General features: G+C 40.8%; 2 protein-coding genes across 2 annotated transcripts; both read right to left on the reverse strand.

The window, feature by feature from the left end:
• Positions 1 to 427: 427 nt before the first annotated feature.
• Positions 428 to 2,706, reverse strand: LOC128370938 (oligodendrocyte-myelin glycoprotein-like). The gene is made up of 2 exons (XM_053331122.1): positions 2,699 to 2,706; positions 428 to 1,904 (listed from the first exon to the last, which is right to left on the reverse strand). Exons 1-2 carry the CDS (start codon positions 2,704 to 2,706, stop codon positions 428 to 430), a joined length of 1,485 nt encoding a protein of 494 aa, XP_053187097.1.
• Positions 2,707 to 4,678: 1,972 nt separating this feature from the next.
• Positions 4,679 to 6,851, reverse strand: LOC128371565 (uncharacterized). The gene is made up of 2 exons (XM_053331917.1): positions 6,748 to 6,851; positions 4,679 to 5,576 (listed from the first exon to the last, which is right to left on the reverse strand). The coding sequence occupies exon 2, from the start codon at positions 5,567 to 5,569 to the stop codon at positions 4,691 to 4,693; it is 879 nt and encodes a 292-aa protein (XP_053187892.1). The 5' UTR covers positions 5,570 to 5,576; positions 6,748 to 6,851; the 3' UTR covers positions 4,679 to 4,690.
• Positions 6,852 to 16,105: the final 9,254 nt, after the last annotated feature.

The following is a 16,105-nucleotide window of genomic DNA, read 5'->3' on the forward strand; positions in this document are numbered from 1 at the left end:
AAAAACTGGAAGGATGACAATAAAACATGCACAAAAAATGGTGGGCCATAACATGTACTGAACAGGTACTGACAGTAGTTGCAGATAAGCACCAGGCTACATTCAGACAAAACTGGTTCTTGAATGTATAGTGCCATCATGTGCTTAGTTATAATCATTACAGAGTGCTTTTTTAAAATCCAGTAACAATGTCATTTGAGAGGAGGCATGTAAAAAATGTTTACTGTAGAAAAGCTTTTTTTTTTAACCTATAATTATAAATGTAGCATCATACTGTGCTCAGGATAGCAGGAAGTGTGACAGTTATCATGAAGCCTGTGCTCTGTGTTGTATATGGCATTTTGCTGAAGAGAGCTGTTAAGAGCTGAACATAACAGGGACACAACAGTCAACAGTCTTGTGCATGTGCTGTAAATTCATAGTCAGACTATTTCTGAACATGTTGCAGAATGAGAGACAGAAGCCCCAGGTTATGTAGGAAAGTGAGAGAGGAGCAGGTAGCGTGGGCCGGGCTGCTGTTGCTGATGCCACTAGGAGGGGACTGATTGTGCCTCCTCACACTCCTGGTACGAAGAGTAGTTGTCTTCTTTGTTAGGATGGAAGGACTCTCTGTTGTGAAGAATCGGTCCGTGGCAAGCGTCATGTAGGCTCTGATGGGTGTTTTAGTAATGAAGCTTGTGTCGGAAATTGTGGATGTGTCAGTGGTGTGGAGTGAGTCACTGGGAGAAGTTTTCTTTGTGCCAGAGATGAAATTAGAATCCGTGTGGAGCATGTGATCTGCAGCAGCTGGGCTAGTGGTGGCAGAAAGATGATTTATAGTTAGGTGGGTGCCTGTGGTTCTGACTGGCAGGGAGGAGATGCTGATAGGTGTTGTTGTGAAAGTGTGGTGTTGTGTGCTCAAGGTCTCCTTAGTGGTAGTTAGCAGAGCAGAAACAGACATGTACCACCACCCGGTGACCCTAGCCTCATGGGGCATGGTGCTCATTTCCTGTGCACTCGCTGCCAGTGGGGGCAGGTTATAGGAGGCAAAGTGCCAGCCTCCAGTCCTGCTAGGGCGTAACCCTCCACAGACAGGCTGGGTGTGGCAGGGGCAGCCCAGGACGCGGGCAGGGGTACGCTGAGTCCAAGAAAGTAAGTAGCTTATGTCGGCATAAAGGTGACAGTCCCAAGGGTTGTCGCCCAGAGTGATGAGTCTAAGTGATTTTGTCTTGTCCAACACTCCGGAGGGCAGCGTGGAAAAGCGGTTAGCGTGCAGATAGAAGTAAGCTAATCTGGAAAGGCGGTCCAGGGATCCTGGTAGCACCTTCACAAGTAAGTTATGGGACAGGTCAATAATTTCCAGGTGTACAGGCATGTTGGTGGGCAAAGTCCAGAAGTGATTGTAGCTCAGGTTGAGCGTGCACAGATTGATCAGAGTGTTGTTGATGAAGATGGCCCGCTCCATGTTGTTGCTGGAGAGGTCAAGCGTTCGCAGATTCCACTGGTAGACTGTATCATTCTTGTCCAGCAAATGGATGCGGTTGGAGGCGGCGTAGAGCTGCCAGAGGGAGCGAGGCAAGCTGGTGGGCAGGTGGCTCAGCCGGTTATGAGACAAATCGAGGATACGGAGGTGAGTTTGTGAGGTGAGCTGGTCGTCAAGGTTGTGGAACCGGTTATGGGACAAGTTAAGGGAGTGCAGGTTGTGCTGCAGGCCATCGGGCAACTGTCTCAAACCCCTCCAGGAGCAGTCCACCTCCCTGTGGCTTTGGCTGCAGGAGCACACGGCGGGACACACAGCTAGGACATGCAATCCCAGCAACAACACGAGCAGGAGTCCCAGCAGGGCCTCATTAGGGGAAAGCTTCAGCAGCTCATGCCTGCTACAAGAAAGACAGGGAGACTGAAATATTAGGGTTTGTCTTACACTGCATCCTTGTTATCTTAAGAGGACACAGAGTGTACATAGAGGTGATGCCTGCAGTGTGCTTGGATATTGAACACAGGGTATGTGCATTGACTATATATAGGAGAAGCTAACTGCAGAGGGCTGTGCTGTTTCATCGTGGCTTTATAGCTCCACCTTCTGTCAGAATCTCTCTCTCTCTCTCTCTCTCTCCCTATCTCACTCTCCCTCACTGTCTTACACACACACATACACAGAAACATTTTGTATATAAGTGCACATGCAGCTGCACATCTCTGCATTGCTTGCAGGTACATACATTCACATGCCAAACTGACTCCGCTGATTATGCAGGCACGTTTTTAAGGGATGCTGTGGATATGTTGTTTCTAGAAATGGTCATACTGTAAATGTACCATCAGTAAGGGGTAATTTAAGGGCAGGGTTGTAATTCGTTCTTTTTCTTTAACAGACAAACATTTGACCTGATTTGTAAGAGGATATTTCTAGTCTATTCAAGAACATCATTCATCACACTGGATGAGAAATCCCTGTAGTAATTTTCCCTGGCATCAGTTTGCGTGTTCAGTCATCAGTGGTTGTCAGTACAGTCAGTCCCCTATCCTCACAGGAGGAGAACTAGCTCAATAGATGGGTTTTATTAATGACTCCACAGAGAACTAAGGCATCAGCCAGTCCGAAGGCAGGCAAAGACACAACCAGGAGCTCCACACAGCTGAATCTGCAGTATTATGTGGAGGCAGGGTGTGGCAGAATGCGTTAAAAAAAGAGTCATGAAATTTGTCCATAACTCACCTTCTCATCTTATCATTCCAGTTACTTTTCTCTGCTCCTTTTTGCTGTCCAGACCCTCTTTCCTCTCCTCTCCTGCTTTCAAGCTCGGGACCAGCTGCTGCTGTGCTGAAGGAGAATTTTTCTACGCCTAATTCCCCCTCATAGAATTTGACCCTTGCCCACTTGTCCAGTGCAGGTTTCTAAGGTAGCCCTCACCAGTTTGCTGCCTGGTCCTTTTGTCCTCTGAGAGTTGATATTGCCTCTTTTATGGATCTTTTGGGTTGGTGCGATCAGGCACTGCAGGCTCTGGATTTACTGTGCAGTGGAAGTGAGTGGGGAGGGATGGAGTGTTGTGTATTAGGAGGGTAGGGGAGGGGAGGGGAGGAGGAGGTTGTAAGGAGAAATGGGGCGCATAAGGCTGCTACAAAGGAAACTCCTCCATAAATCTGGCACCTTCCAGGATTTACTTCTGCATTTAGACTAACAACTATTGTTGTGTTTAGATTAATTGACTGATTGCAGGTGGTTGTATTCAAAATAAATTAGACTGTCTCCTAAATCAATATTATCCTTCTCTAAAACACCCCTTTACAAAGTAGTACTGAAGAAATTGTGCTGTAATTGGTTGTTATTTTCCCTGTGTAGAGTTAGAGGCTGCCACAAAAAGCTTCAGGATTTATCGCAGAGGACTCTCCTCCACTGCAGCTTCCTACCTGTCATCAGCAATACAGGCAACTCTCTGTTCTGCACTGCATTGCTGTACTTCTACCACACACCACTAAGAACAGGTCAACAGTGACATAAATGATTCTCATCATAAATGATTCTCATCTCCATTTATTTTCTAATCAGGGTTTAAGTATAAAAAATGTAACAATCCCCACACTGTAGATTCCTGATTTATGACACCACAGCAGGTGAGCCTTTATTTGTCTGACTTCTCTTTGCTCAATGTAAATTTAAAAAACAAGAATGTCACTTGTAATGCATTTGTTACTTCCCCACTTATTTCTCTATTCTCTTGCCTGCCTATTCATCTGATACCCAGCACTGAGAATGAAACTTTTCTAAATTTGTCCTTTCACGTCTAGTTCCCAAAAGTCAAAACAGTCAAACCTTCACTTCCACAAAAAAAAAGAGCTGACGTTTTTGACATTTACCTTAAACTGATGAAATAGATGGTTTTAACTGCATCCCAGTTCTAAACTGGCACATCACCCAGAGATATCCCTCTTGAGGTGTTTTTATTTCAAAGTCGAAGCAGAGGCTGCACTAAGAAGGGACAAACTATTCAGACTTATAATGAAAGGTGTACACCAATCATGATGTCACAAGTAGATTGACAAATATCTGAACAAGATGGTGGAAACAACCCTGCGTTAGATTTCTGAAAAGCTTTTTTGTGTGGCTCTGTCAGCTCTGGCTGAGGTGAAAGAGAGCGTTCTTCCTGAGTTGAGTGGCACTGCCTGGGAGAGGCACATTCTCTGCTTGCTAATCAAGCTGATCTCTCTCTTTCTCTTTCCCTTACACACACACACACACACACACACACACACACACACACACACACACACACACACACACACACACACACACACACACACACAAAAACATATGCCTTACGCACAACTACAACTGAATGTTTCATTTCTCTTTCTTTTCATAAATGCCAAGAATGTGCTGTCCATTCTAAAAAGTGAAGTGTGAAAGAAACAAGACACATAGACACAATTGCACAAACCCGTATTGTACATTACTATATTTTAATATTACAAAACACACAAATAACAGAGAAATATAGTATCAACTCATTATTTTCAACCAGAAATGGTCAGAGCTCAGACTGACTGAATTTCACAGCACACACAGATGTTCAACTTACTGAAAAGCAAAAGCTGTTCCTCTTTATTTAGAGGGTTTGTAAAACTATAAACTATAGTGAACTGAAACCCTGGCTTCAAACACACATATCAGATCATGATCACTTTTGGGGACACACACACACACACCATTCTACACTACATCCTTTGGTTCCTCTGTGCCCTCAGAGGAGGAGGCTGCCACAGCTTTGGCCGACTGGGAATCTGCTGTCTCCTCTTGCAGGTTGGGGGATGAAGGATTTTCATCACTGATCACAAGTGTCTCCTTCTCATTTTCACCTGTGGAAGTTTCAGCAGTGTCTCCAGGCTCCTTGTCTTTCTCTTCTCCCATTTGTCCATCATTGATTACTTTCTCTTCTTCTTCTTTGGTGCCACTGTTACCCACCTCCTCCTGTGTTTGACTGACGTCAGCCATTAACACAGTGGTCTCTATGGCTTCTGTCTCTGACTTGCTTTTCTCTTTCATGGGAGTTCCCGTCAAATATCCAGAGTTGCTGATTGTTTCAGAATCTCTCCTCTTCAGCTTTTTGATGTGTCTGCTCAACTGGCACACCTTGCACGTCAACGACACAGTAGAAATCAGCAGAACAGCACAGAGTATGATCAGTCCTCCAGCCACTACAAACTCTCGGAGACACTCTGGCTTGTAAAGTTTATCGTCATGTTTGGTGATGGTGGTAGTTGGGGGAGGTGGATTTGAAACCCTATATTTGGGGGTTGATTGATCATTTGGGATGACTGTTGACTCACTGCTTGTCGAGTAGCTAGCCTCAGATGCAGCAATTGTTGATGTGTTGCTGGCAGTAGTTTGGGTCATGGTGCTGGCAGTAGTTTGGGTCATGGTGCTGGCAGCTGGGGTTGTTTCTTGAACAGCATTTTGGGTCATTAAGTTTTGTTTTTCTGGAGGAGCCGTTTCAGGTTCAATGTTGGTTGGATAAACATCAGCTCCACAGAGAAGTACCATCAGAGTTTCTATGCAGTACAACAGGAGGAGGATGTTAGGGCCTTTCATGTTGTATCTGAAAAGAAATAAATGGCAGTTTAGTTGAACTGCTGTCATAATTTGCTTAATGTCTCTTCTTTCTCAGTAAGATGCAATCTAGACAGGATCACACCTTACTATAAAATATATGGGGACATATATAAAAAATCAGCTACAGTGATTCTAGAAATTTTAATTGGTTGGAAAAGATCTTTTAAGGATAGATTCACAATTTTTCAAAGTCTTTCTTCAAACAATATTCAGATGTTCAAATGAACATTGACATGTTTTGCTTTCTGTAATAATTCCTCCTGTTCATACTGACATGACATATATGTGCTTAGAATGTAAGTGATGGCAGCCAAAATACACAGTTCTCATTTTGAGAAAAAAAAAATTTAAGAGTTTATCTGAAGATAATATGAAGCTCCAGCTGTCTGACTTCGTTAAATAAAGTGGCCATCTTCCACAGCTACAGTCTTTTTAGTAAGAACAGCCAGCGTGTTCCTGTTCAGCTGCAGGAAGGGTCTTAACAAAAAGAGAGAGCGTGGCACTAGAAAGACTGTAACTCTGAAAGATCTTGACTTGATTTAACTTATTTAGACAACTGAAGTTTCATTTTAGCATAAGATAAATACATTTTTGCACTGAAGAAGGAGTGTGGATTTCATTGTATGAACATTATAATGGGATGTCTTCATGGCCAGCCTGAAGGAGGAATAATTACAGCAAGAAAATGTGTCAATGTTCATTTGGGCAGCTGACTATTGTTTTAAGACAGACCTGAAAAACTGTGTCTAAGAGTCAATTACTGAACAACATAATGTCAAAAGGGGAGGATTGTCCCATAATTGATATTTCATCATTCATCGTTCACACATTTACAAAGATTTGTAATATATATTGCGGAATACATGTACGTTCCTGAAACTGATGTAAAATGATACAGGATATTGTACAACATATACTACATCTTTTGTGATGCACAAGGTTATCTTTAAAACAGTCAGGTGGCCTGTGCAGACAACAATTCACATTTCCATCTTCAGGATTAAAGACAGAACCATACAATGTCAGTAAGTGTAAATTCAGATGTTAGCACTCATTTCATTTTCTAAGAGTTCATACCAAATGTGCTATAAAAAAGAAGAACATTCTATTATTTCGAAATAAAAGTGCGTATTAAAAACATGAAATCTGTAACTTACGTTGTTGGTGATCTTGATATAGTTCCAGGAGGAGACAAAGTTTTTGTGTAGGTAAATATGTACACAGTGTGCTGCAGGTATAGAGAAATCGGACTCAGACACAGTGGCAGTAATCTAAATCAATGGCACGCATATCAGGCTGCCTGTTTATACTTCTCCATTTGGACTATAATAAGAAAAGGAAGTGGTTTTGTGTTCTGTTCAATGCTGCTGTTGGTCACGCAGACATCTGTGAGGTGGTATCTTGTAAAACACTGTATGTATGGTAAATGATGACAGAGAAGCTCACTTACAGGAAGAGAGTTTCTATTCACTGATTAAACTTATTGTAGATGTTTAAAAAATATTTTATAAGGCGATCAGCCACTTTTGGCTTTACTTTAGTGAGATTTTAATACAATTTGGGCTTTACTTTACATAAATTTGTCAAACATTTCAGTCATCTGTATCTACCATTTTAATAACTGAGAGCAAAACTAACTACAAAATATCTTACACAAACACAGGAAGGAGGTCCACTATCTTTTAGAATGGTGATAGTCCAACTGAAACATGTCGTAATAAACCTATAAGCAATATAATCTACAGCCGGCGAATGTCTGTAACTTCACCAGCAATGTTACTTGACATATATGCATGTAACTAATAGTTAGATAAGTATGTATGAATAAACATGTTAAGTGTTCTTACTTATTTATTTCTTATTCTATGTATATCCTTGCTCTTGTCTGTCAGGAAGTTGCAGTGGTTTTGGTGTACAGAAACAATAAACACTTTCTGTTTTATTCTATTTAATGTCATGTCTGTCATTTCAGAAACGGCTCGGTCATTCAAGCCACTCACAGGTCTGTATTTGGAAGCGGAGAAGCTGAAGAGGCATTCTCATTTCAGCTCTCTTCTGGTTGGGGCCAGCAGACCACTTCAGGTGACATACATCATCTTCAGAGCCGCACTACACGTACCTTTAATTATAGACCGTGTTTCATGTCATGTAACAGTGATGACCTTTTGACTCAGTTAATACCATGAAGCAGAAAATATTGCAGCATAGCTTGCAGCTCAGGTTTAACATCCAAATAATGCAAGTAAGATGAGCTGTGTTCAACATCAGTCATTTGCATTCATTTAGTCTAGATGGGTTCATTTATGTAGTTCTTCTTTTGGTTTCCTCTGTTATTGTAAATCTATGTCTCCTATGAGACTTTGTGCTGTGATCATATCTACAGTGAGTAGCACCTGTATTATTATTTTGGGTGTAATGCTTGATTTGTCATGTTGTGACAATGCGACTCAAAAAACAGGACCCACCCAACCCAGCCTTCATGAATTGACACTACATAGTTTATTTGTTTTGTAGATAGAGAAGCAAAGATCATGGATCTATGCTTTTGTCATCAGAGAAGTGACACCAAATATCAAAATAATAAATATTAATATTATTATTATCAAAATGACCATCGAAATAACTGATAGTAAAACGGACTAAAAAAGAAAATCTATACCTCAAATGAAGCTTTTAGCACAAGCTCAAGCAGGAAAACAACTGTCAGCCTATTTCATCATCACACTACATCAACTACAGTATCCAATTATTTCAATGGGCTCTGAAGAGAGAAGAGAGAAACTGTTATGGTTCTATTCCAGTGTGTCTTTATATTTCTTAGCTGCCTTTATCCACCAGTTCACCAGAGACTTTCTGCTTTTCCCCCCTGTAATGTTGAGTCTAGACTGACAGGGAGAAGGTCAGATACTTTGAATGTTAAAATGAACTGACTGTTTAATCCTGCATCGCCATAGATGCCGTCTTTGTCCATATTCATGGATAGACTGAACATCTGACAGAAGGTGGATGTTCTGTAAATATCAAACATGGTGACAGGTAATACAACATTTTCAGCGGTTTTTCATTGTTCCTTATGTTGGTTTCACTTGTAGGTTGGAAATGTTAGTGACATATTGTTTTTGGTTCTCTTTTTGTTTTTCCTCCTGAATCCTCAGCCTGCTTTATCCTTCATACCTTCCCTCCACACCTGCCCTGCATTCAGTCTCTTTAGCCCTGCCCCTCTCCTTGTGTCTTCCCCTGCTAATCAACTCCTAGCCTGCCCTTGTGTCTTGCCACTTGCTCCTTATTGTTTCATTAGTTCAGTTTGTACTTTAAGCCCTTGTTCTCAGCTCAGTTTTGTTGACTCCTTTGTTCAGTCTGCTCTGTTTGCGTTGCAGTCTGTTTCAATTTTGCTTTGCCCTGCCAGTTTGGCTTTTGCCTGTGCAGTAAGAAAGAAGTTTCTTCAAGACCCTGCACACCCATGCAGGTGTTTTCATTTTTTCCGGCTGCTGACTTAAAAGTTACAACTGTACTAATTGCAGGGTCAGACACATGTTAATCAAGTACAGTCTGTTCACGCCCACACAGGCCTCAGATAATGTCTAATCAGGCAAGAAAGTGAAGCCACATGTGTGGGTGTGCAGAGCCTTTCAGTCTTAATCAACCATGCAGTCTACTGCATTTGGGTCCACCTGCTCTGTTCCACCTACCAAAAATGTTCGGTGCACTTAAAAATTTGAAATCCACCCACATTTAAATAATATTGATTTATTATGTTTCTGTCCTTGATGCTAATATGATGAGGGAGAAACATGATCAGGTTGACCATGTGTGAAAGGAAGTGAGAACAGAAGAAGAGATGAGTTCATCTCAACCCCCCCCCCCCCCCCCCCCCCCGGAGTGATGGAAAGTCCCATTTGTCTGTATTAACAATGTCAGTATACTATATTCAGCATTATGATAGATGTGTGTGTATTTTGTCCGTTTTGTACCCTCACACCTATAAATAACCCAGTGGATGTGGTGGTGGTGGACAGCTTCACTAACACTGTAGATGTATTCTCTGTGTTTTTGTTGTTAAGATTAATGATGTATCATTTTTGAAGATGTATTATTATTTTATTGAAATTGTTGCTTTTACTTTTGTATGTAGGAATTCTCCCAGTGTAAAAATGTAATAAAATATATTCAAAAACTCAAAGTACACCATATATTTTTCGTGCCCCTGGTACTCCGTACTACTTGATGCTGACAAGATGGAATGAAAGAGCAACATCACTTTTCTGCCACACACCAGATGATAGGATGGGGAAAATCCACAGACCAGTTTTCTTCTACTATGATACATTTTTACCTCATACTTCAAACCCAAAAAAAAAGGATAATCATTCAAGTTCACATGCAATATTAATACTGAAAATCAAGATCAAGCTAACTCTTCTCTTCTACTCTACAGGATATTTCTGTCCTCCTGAGTTCACTTTGAAAACTTGTGTAACCATTCGAAAGCAGCTGGCCAACCCACCCCATTCTAGCACTCGATGGCTTTGACGCAACAGGGACTGAAGCTTGACACAGCCTCTGCTTACCGGTGATTGACCGGCAGACCACAGAGATACCCGAGTGGTGTCTTGGTGGTAAGATCCCTGGCCATGGAGGCAAACCTACAGGCTAGAGGAACCAACCAGCTGAACACTGGAGAGAAGCTGGCTGGCAGGGGCCCTCTGATGGCAGGTCATGATTACCAATCGATCAGTGGAACAAAGTATCAGAAAAGCACAGTTTAGGCTGCTAAACTGGGTGAGTTGTTGGGGCTTCTCTCTGGAGGCCTACGTTTTCATAACTGAGTTTCTGAAAACGTGCAGATAGTGGCTTGGAATTTCCACCAAAAGGAGAAGCAAAGACGGTTGAAGCTAAGGGGTCTGGCTTTGCTACTCCAGTCAAAGCACACATTTCCAGGAAGTATTTTGCAGCCCTGGTACACCGATCATCAGCTGAAACACTTTGAATATTTCCGAGTAGTGTTTTGCAGCCCTGGTACACCTGCTGGTATTTAGCAGCCCTGGTACAAAGGCATGTATATAGCAGGTCTAAGACACCTTGCAGTATTTCACAGCCCTGGTACACCGGCATGGATTTATCAGGTCTGGGACACCTTGCAATATTTCACAGCCCTGGTACACCAGCATGGATTTAGCAGGTCTGGGACACCTTGCAGTATTTCATAGCCCTGGTACACAAGCATGGATTTAACAAGTCTGGGACACCTTGCAATATTTCATAGCCCTGTTACACCAGCATGGATTTAGAGGGTCTGGGACACCTTGCAATATTTCACAGCCCTGGTACACCAGCATGGATTTAGCAGGTCTGGGACACCTGCCAGTATTTAGCAGTCCTGCGCACCCAAACACAGGGCACTATATGCTGCTTTCCTCTTGTTTTCTTTCCATCAACCTCCCACTTCATCCAAACACACATACCCAGAGTTAAAGCACCCAAACCCGGCTACTATTACAAGTGGTGTGGTCAAAACAAAAAATAACTGAAGTGAAAAGACAAAGAACACTGGACCTCAGACAAAAAAAGACTCATACCGTGGCACTTGTTAAGGAGATTCTAGAGGCTCAACTGATGGCTGACAGTTGTAGCAGTGCGCTCAGCAAATGCCAAAATGGCTTTTCTCTCTCTGTATCTTTCTCTGGCTCACTCTCTCTCTCTGCCAAGGTTTTACAACAAAGTCGTGATGGTAGTGGTGTCATGACATTTCTGCATATTTGAGATTTGCTACAATTATCACAGTCTACTTTTAAATCTGTTAGAATACTAGTAGAGTATGTTAAGTCTGTAAGTACAAAGTTGGCTAACCAAAACAAACAAATGACTTATTGTCATATGCTTTGATTGCCATGCAGGAAAGAAAGGCCATTCAGTGCCAGGCCTCCCAGTGAAGGAAAGTTTCCCCTCATCAAATTCTGGTCATGTGATACTGTACCAGTCGGAGTCAAAGAGCTTTTGGTTGCGGTACATCACCAGTCAGGATACAAGGCCCTTTCTCTTCTGCTGGATTAATACCAGTATACAGAGACCAATCCATCATTCTTAATAATCAGAGCTACACTTCAGATGCAACCTTAGTGAAAACAGGCTTCAAGGACTGAATGCTAGCAGTATTTCTCATTTTACTGACAGCTCACAAGGCCTTGCATTGTAAAACTTTTGATTGATTCATTGCTGAAAAAAGCAGCATAAGCAGAATTGTGAAAACTCAGAAGCTTGTAAAGCATTGCTTGTATCAACAGTACATACTGTTTTTAATTCATTAATAAAATATTCAACCTGATTTGGACAGCACACATGCACCCCCCTCCCCCCTCCCCCCTCCCTCACTTACTCTAGTGGTTTCTAGATTTAGGAGGTAGTATAATTTTCAGATCAGTGGTTTCAGCTCTGGGTCATAAAAATATGACTGTTTCATTGCTGAATAATGCACAACACAAAAAGAGGAAAGCATAATAAGCTACAAAAAAGATCTGAGCAAACATAAGGTGCAAATGTGCAGATAAGCAGAGCTGACTCTCAGATGACTATTATTACCTTCTGTTGCCACCTAGAGGCAAACTGAGATTTTGAAAATTATAGAGTTTGAAGCAAAACGCAGCCCATACAAAATTTACACATTACCTTCCACTCAAATGTTTTGTCTCTCTAATAACCCACATTTCAATACTTTTAAAAGGACAGTTTCATGTTTCTTAAGGTCTGTGTGCTTACATCACCATAGGTATATGGAAATGTCAGCAGTGAGTTAAATAAGGTAATATTATACTGTGTTTTTAGTATTATATTACCTTTGTGTTACTGTCTATCTACGTAAGCTGTATCCAACAATTTTGGCACTAAAAAGATTCCCACTTGATTTGTATACCTCTGTTTAGAGACTGTTGAAGTCTCATTTTATCTTCATCTAAACTTTGAACAGACCAAGCACTATGGATTTTGTCCTCATCACTTATATTGAAATCATAATAGGAAAGAGATCTTTTGCCAGTAAAACGAGGAGGAACAACTGCAACACTACATAAGTATTGCATTAAGATATACTTGAAGATATACGCATATGTGTGACAGTTGCGTGGTTATGATTTCATCCTGCATTCAGATTTTCTATTTGCAGACACTAAACTTTTTTTCACTAATCATTGCACTGAGGATCCTACTAACATGTCCCATTAATTGGTTTGTGAAATGCAGAATAATAATACTTCAGCTGGAATTTGTAATTCAGCTGCTATTAATCTAATGTTTGAAATGACAATAGAAAGCTAAATTGTTGTAGGGTACATCAATTATACTGTAACCTTGTGCTGTTAGGGGGTCAATAACAGCACTGCAACAGTAATATAAGTGTCCACTCTACTGTTACATGACAAGCCTCATTTTATTGTCTTCCATGGATGAAAACAGAAACTGCGTGTACAGAATGGTAATCACATGCAATACAAAAATATGAATTTTTACAACAACATAAAAAAACATGTATTGGCCCATTCTAAAAAAATGTACATATTTTTATACATTATTTTATACATGAAAAAAATATAAATATATATACACATCTGTAATAGCCATAGCAGTACCTATTCAAAAATGTTGTGATGTATTTTACATATAAAATGTTTATACAAATATTAGAAGAATCATGTTAATTTGCTATACATTAAATAATGTATGTACATTACATACCATTGGATTTGCAACACATTTACTGCAGTCTTTCACTAAACCAACCCTAAGTATTGCAACACAGTACGCTCACTCAGTCGCACGTGCACCCCCCCCCCCCCCCCACCCCACCCCACCACACACACACACATAAATACAAGCACGCCAACTGAAGCCAGCAATTACAAACAGAATACACAAGCGCGCACAAGAGGTAATGTTTTAGGAAGATATAGGACACTTTTGCGCCAGGTTCCTGATCTATATATATATTTTTTGCGCAGATTATGAAATCACTCAACTTCTTGAGAAAGATCTCTCTAAATAACTCATATTCTCATAAGGTGCACTTTACACTTCAATGCATGGACATTACTTTAAAAAAAAATCTTTAATCATAAATAGCCAGCATTATTCTATTCCCAAGTGGATTGTGAACGATGAAGGGAATATTTCACCGGTTTCTTTTCACTTTTTAAAAAATGCATCCAATCAAACGGTGAATTTACCAGATTATATTCCAAAAAGACAACATACAAGTGAGCATATCACACTGTCCAAGCCTCTGAGACCCTCCTAGAGAAATAAAACACTGCAAATATGACTATTCAAAACCAAACTAAAAAAAAAACAACAGCAACAACAACAACAACAACAAAAAGAGTTCATGATTATTTTTTTCCTGCTGACAAAGTGCATATTGTGTCTAGACATTGGCTGGTGAACATCTCAGCACATGCCATCACACAACCATTAAAAAACTGGGGTTGGAGAGGAGCTGAGAGGCAGTTGGTTGGAGAACATCACTCAAGCAGCCTGTCGAACGTGTGTCAAACCCTCAAAGGAAACATAGATGAATGAAGTGGTCCATTTGGTAGTAGGATCCATTTTATATCCAGCAGTGTGTGTTGTGTGTGTGTGTGTGTGTGTGTGTGTGTGTGTGTGTGTGTGTGTGTGTGTGTGTGTGTGTGTGTGTGTGTGTGTGTGTGTGTGTGTTTCAGAGAGGAAAAAAAGAGCCATGTGGTCAGGGCTCCGGCAAGAACAACCACATCACAGCAGCACAGAAAAGGTGAGCGGGCCGAGGACAGGGCAGCCATCAGCAGGCACGGACCACAGCACACCAGTCAGTCTCAGCAAAGACACAACAAGCCAGTTAATTCACAAGCCTCAGAGTCCCGAACGACGTTACAGAAAAAAAACCAACAACAAAAAAAACAAAAAGGAAGGCAAAGAGATATTAGACGAAAGGAGGGAAAGCGTGGAGGACGACAGCGGTTGTCCCCTCCCTCCCGCCACACCTCGGTCCACCCATCCTCTCTTCCGAACAAGAAAACGCAACGGTTAGACATGGAAGATCAGACTGTGGATTAGTGGAAGCAGTGTCTGTTTCAGGCAGAGGCAATGCTTTGATCAATCCTGTAAGAGTTAAGGATTCAGGAGCATGCAAGGCAGACCCAGGCTTTGTTTTGCATTGCTTATGTTTCAGAGTGACTGCTACAACCTAGATTAGAAAAGAGGAAACAAAAATAAGAAAACAGAGAGACAGAGAGACAGAGAGAGAGAGAGAGAGAGAGAGAGAGAGAGAGAGAGAGACAGAGAGAGAGACAGAGAGAGAGAGAGAGAGAGAGAGAGAGAGAGAGAGAGAGAGAGAGAGCAAAAGGAAAACACAAAGGTTAGACGGTTAGTGAAAGTGCACAAGGGCTCACATTGAAGAGAATACAATTTGAAGAGCAGAAAGATATTACATACACGTAGATTAGTTAAAGGACATTCACTAAAAACAGATCAGGCTGTGTGAGTTCAATCCACAAAGAGATCGCTTCTGTATTAATTTCATCATTTTGGGTCCAAGCTGATCTGAAGTCATTCATATTGTTTGCTTTTAAAGAAAACATGCTTCTCATCATGCATCTATCCTGTCATCCGGCTGAAAAAAAACAAAATTTGCATGTAGTCTTGACAAGTGATGTATGAAGATGCAAATCATAGACAGAAAGCAGAAAAGAAGGAGGAAACATGGTGTGAAAGTGAAGCTATGATGATGTCCACTGAATAAAAGTGTGGATGGATGTGTTGCTGCAGGAAGTGGGAAAAAAAACAAACTGGTCCGGGTACAAAATCTATCCTGATGGACAAATGTTCAGGACTACATGATTAGCAACAGAGATGACAGCAAGCTTTTAAGGTCATGGTCTATTTTGTTTTTGTATATATTCTTTTTTACAGCTGCTCTCACCTTAAGATGACATGCCACAAAATGCCCTTTATTTATATCTATGTGACAGCATATCTCCCTTATACCTCCATGCACGAGGATGAAATTAACACACAAACATAACGCACTATTTTATATTTGTGTGGATCTAGATGGTTCTACATATATATCCAATTTATATTATATATATATATTTTATATATATATATATATATATATATATATATATATATATATATATTATATATATATAAAATTCTACATGTGTGAGACAGTGACAGTCATGCCATGTGACACTTTTTTCTGTCAAAAATGTGTTCTTTCAGTTGAGAGACAACTCTCAGGGGTGTTGTGTGATCAATAAATTAAAATTCATAATTCACATTTACATAAAAACTGCGATGCTCACATTACATTTGAGAACAAGGAGCTGCAGCTAAAGAGAACTATGCCATGGTGCAGTGACAGAATGTATTAAGGGTCATGTGTGAAATACTTTTTTTAAAATAATGTAACAATGTTTTTAATCTTAAGACTATTTAACCCCAACCCTTTATCCTGAGGCAGAAAAAACTCTGCTTCAGCCTCATATTGTT

Source organism: Scomber japonicus, chromosome 13 (assembly GCF_027409825.1).
Source record: "Scomber japonicus isolate fScoJap1 chromosome 13, fScoJap1.pri, whole genome shotgun sequence".
NCBI lineage: Eukaryota > Metazoa > Chordata > Actinopteri > Scombriformes > Scombridae > Scomber > Scomber japonicus.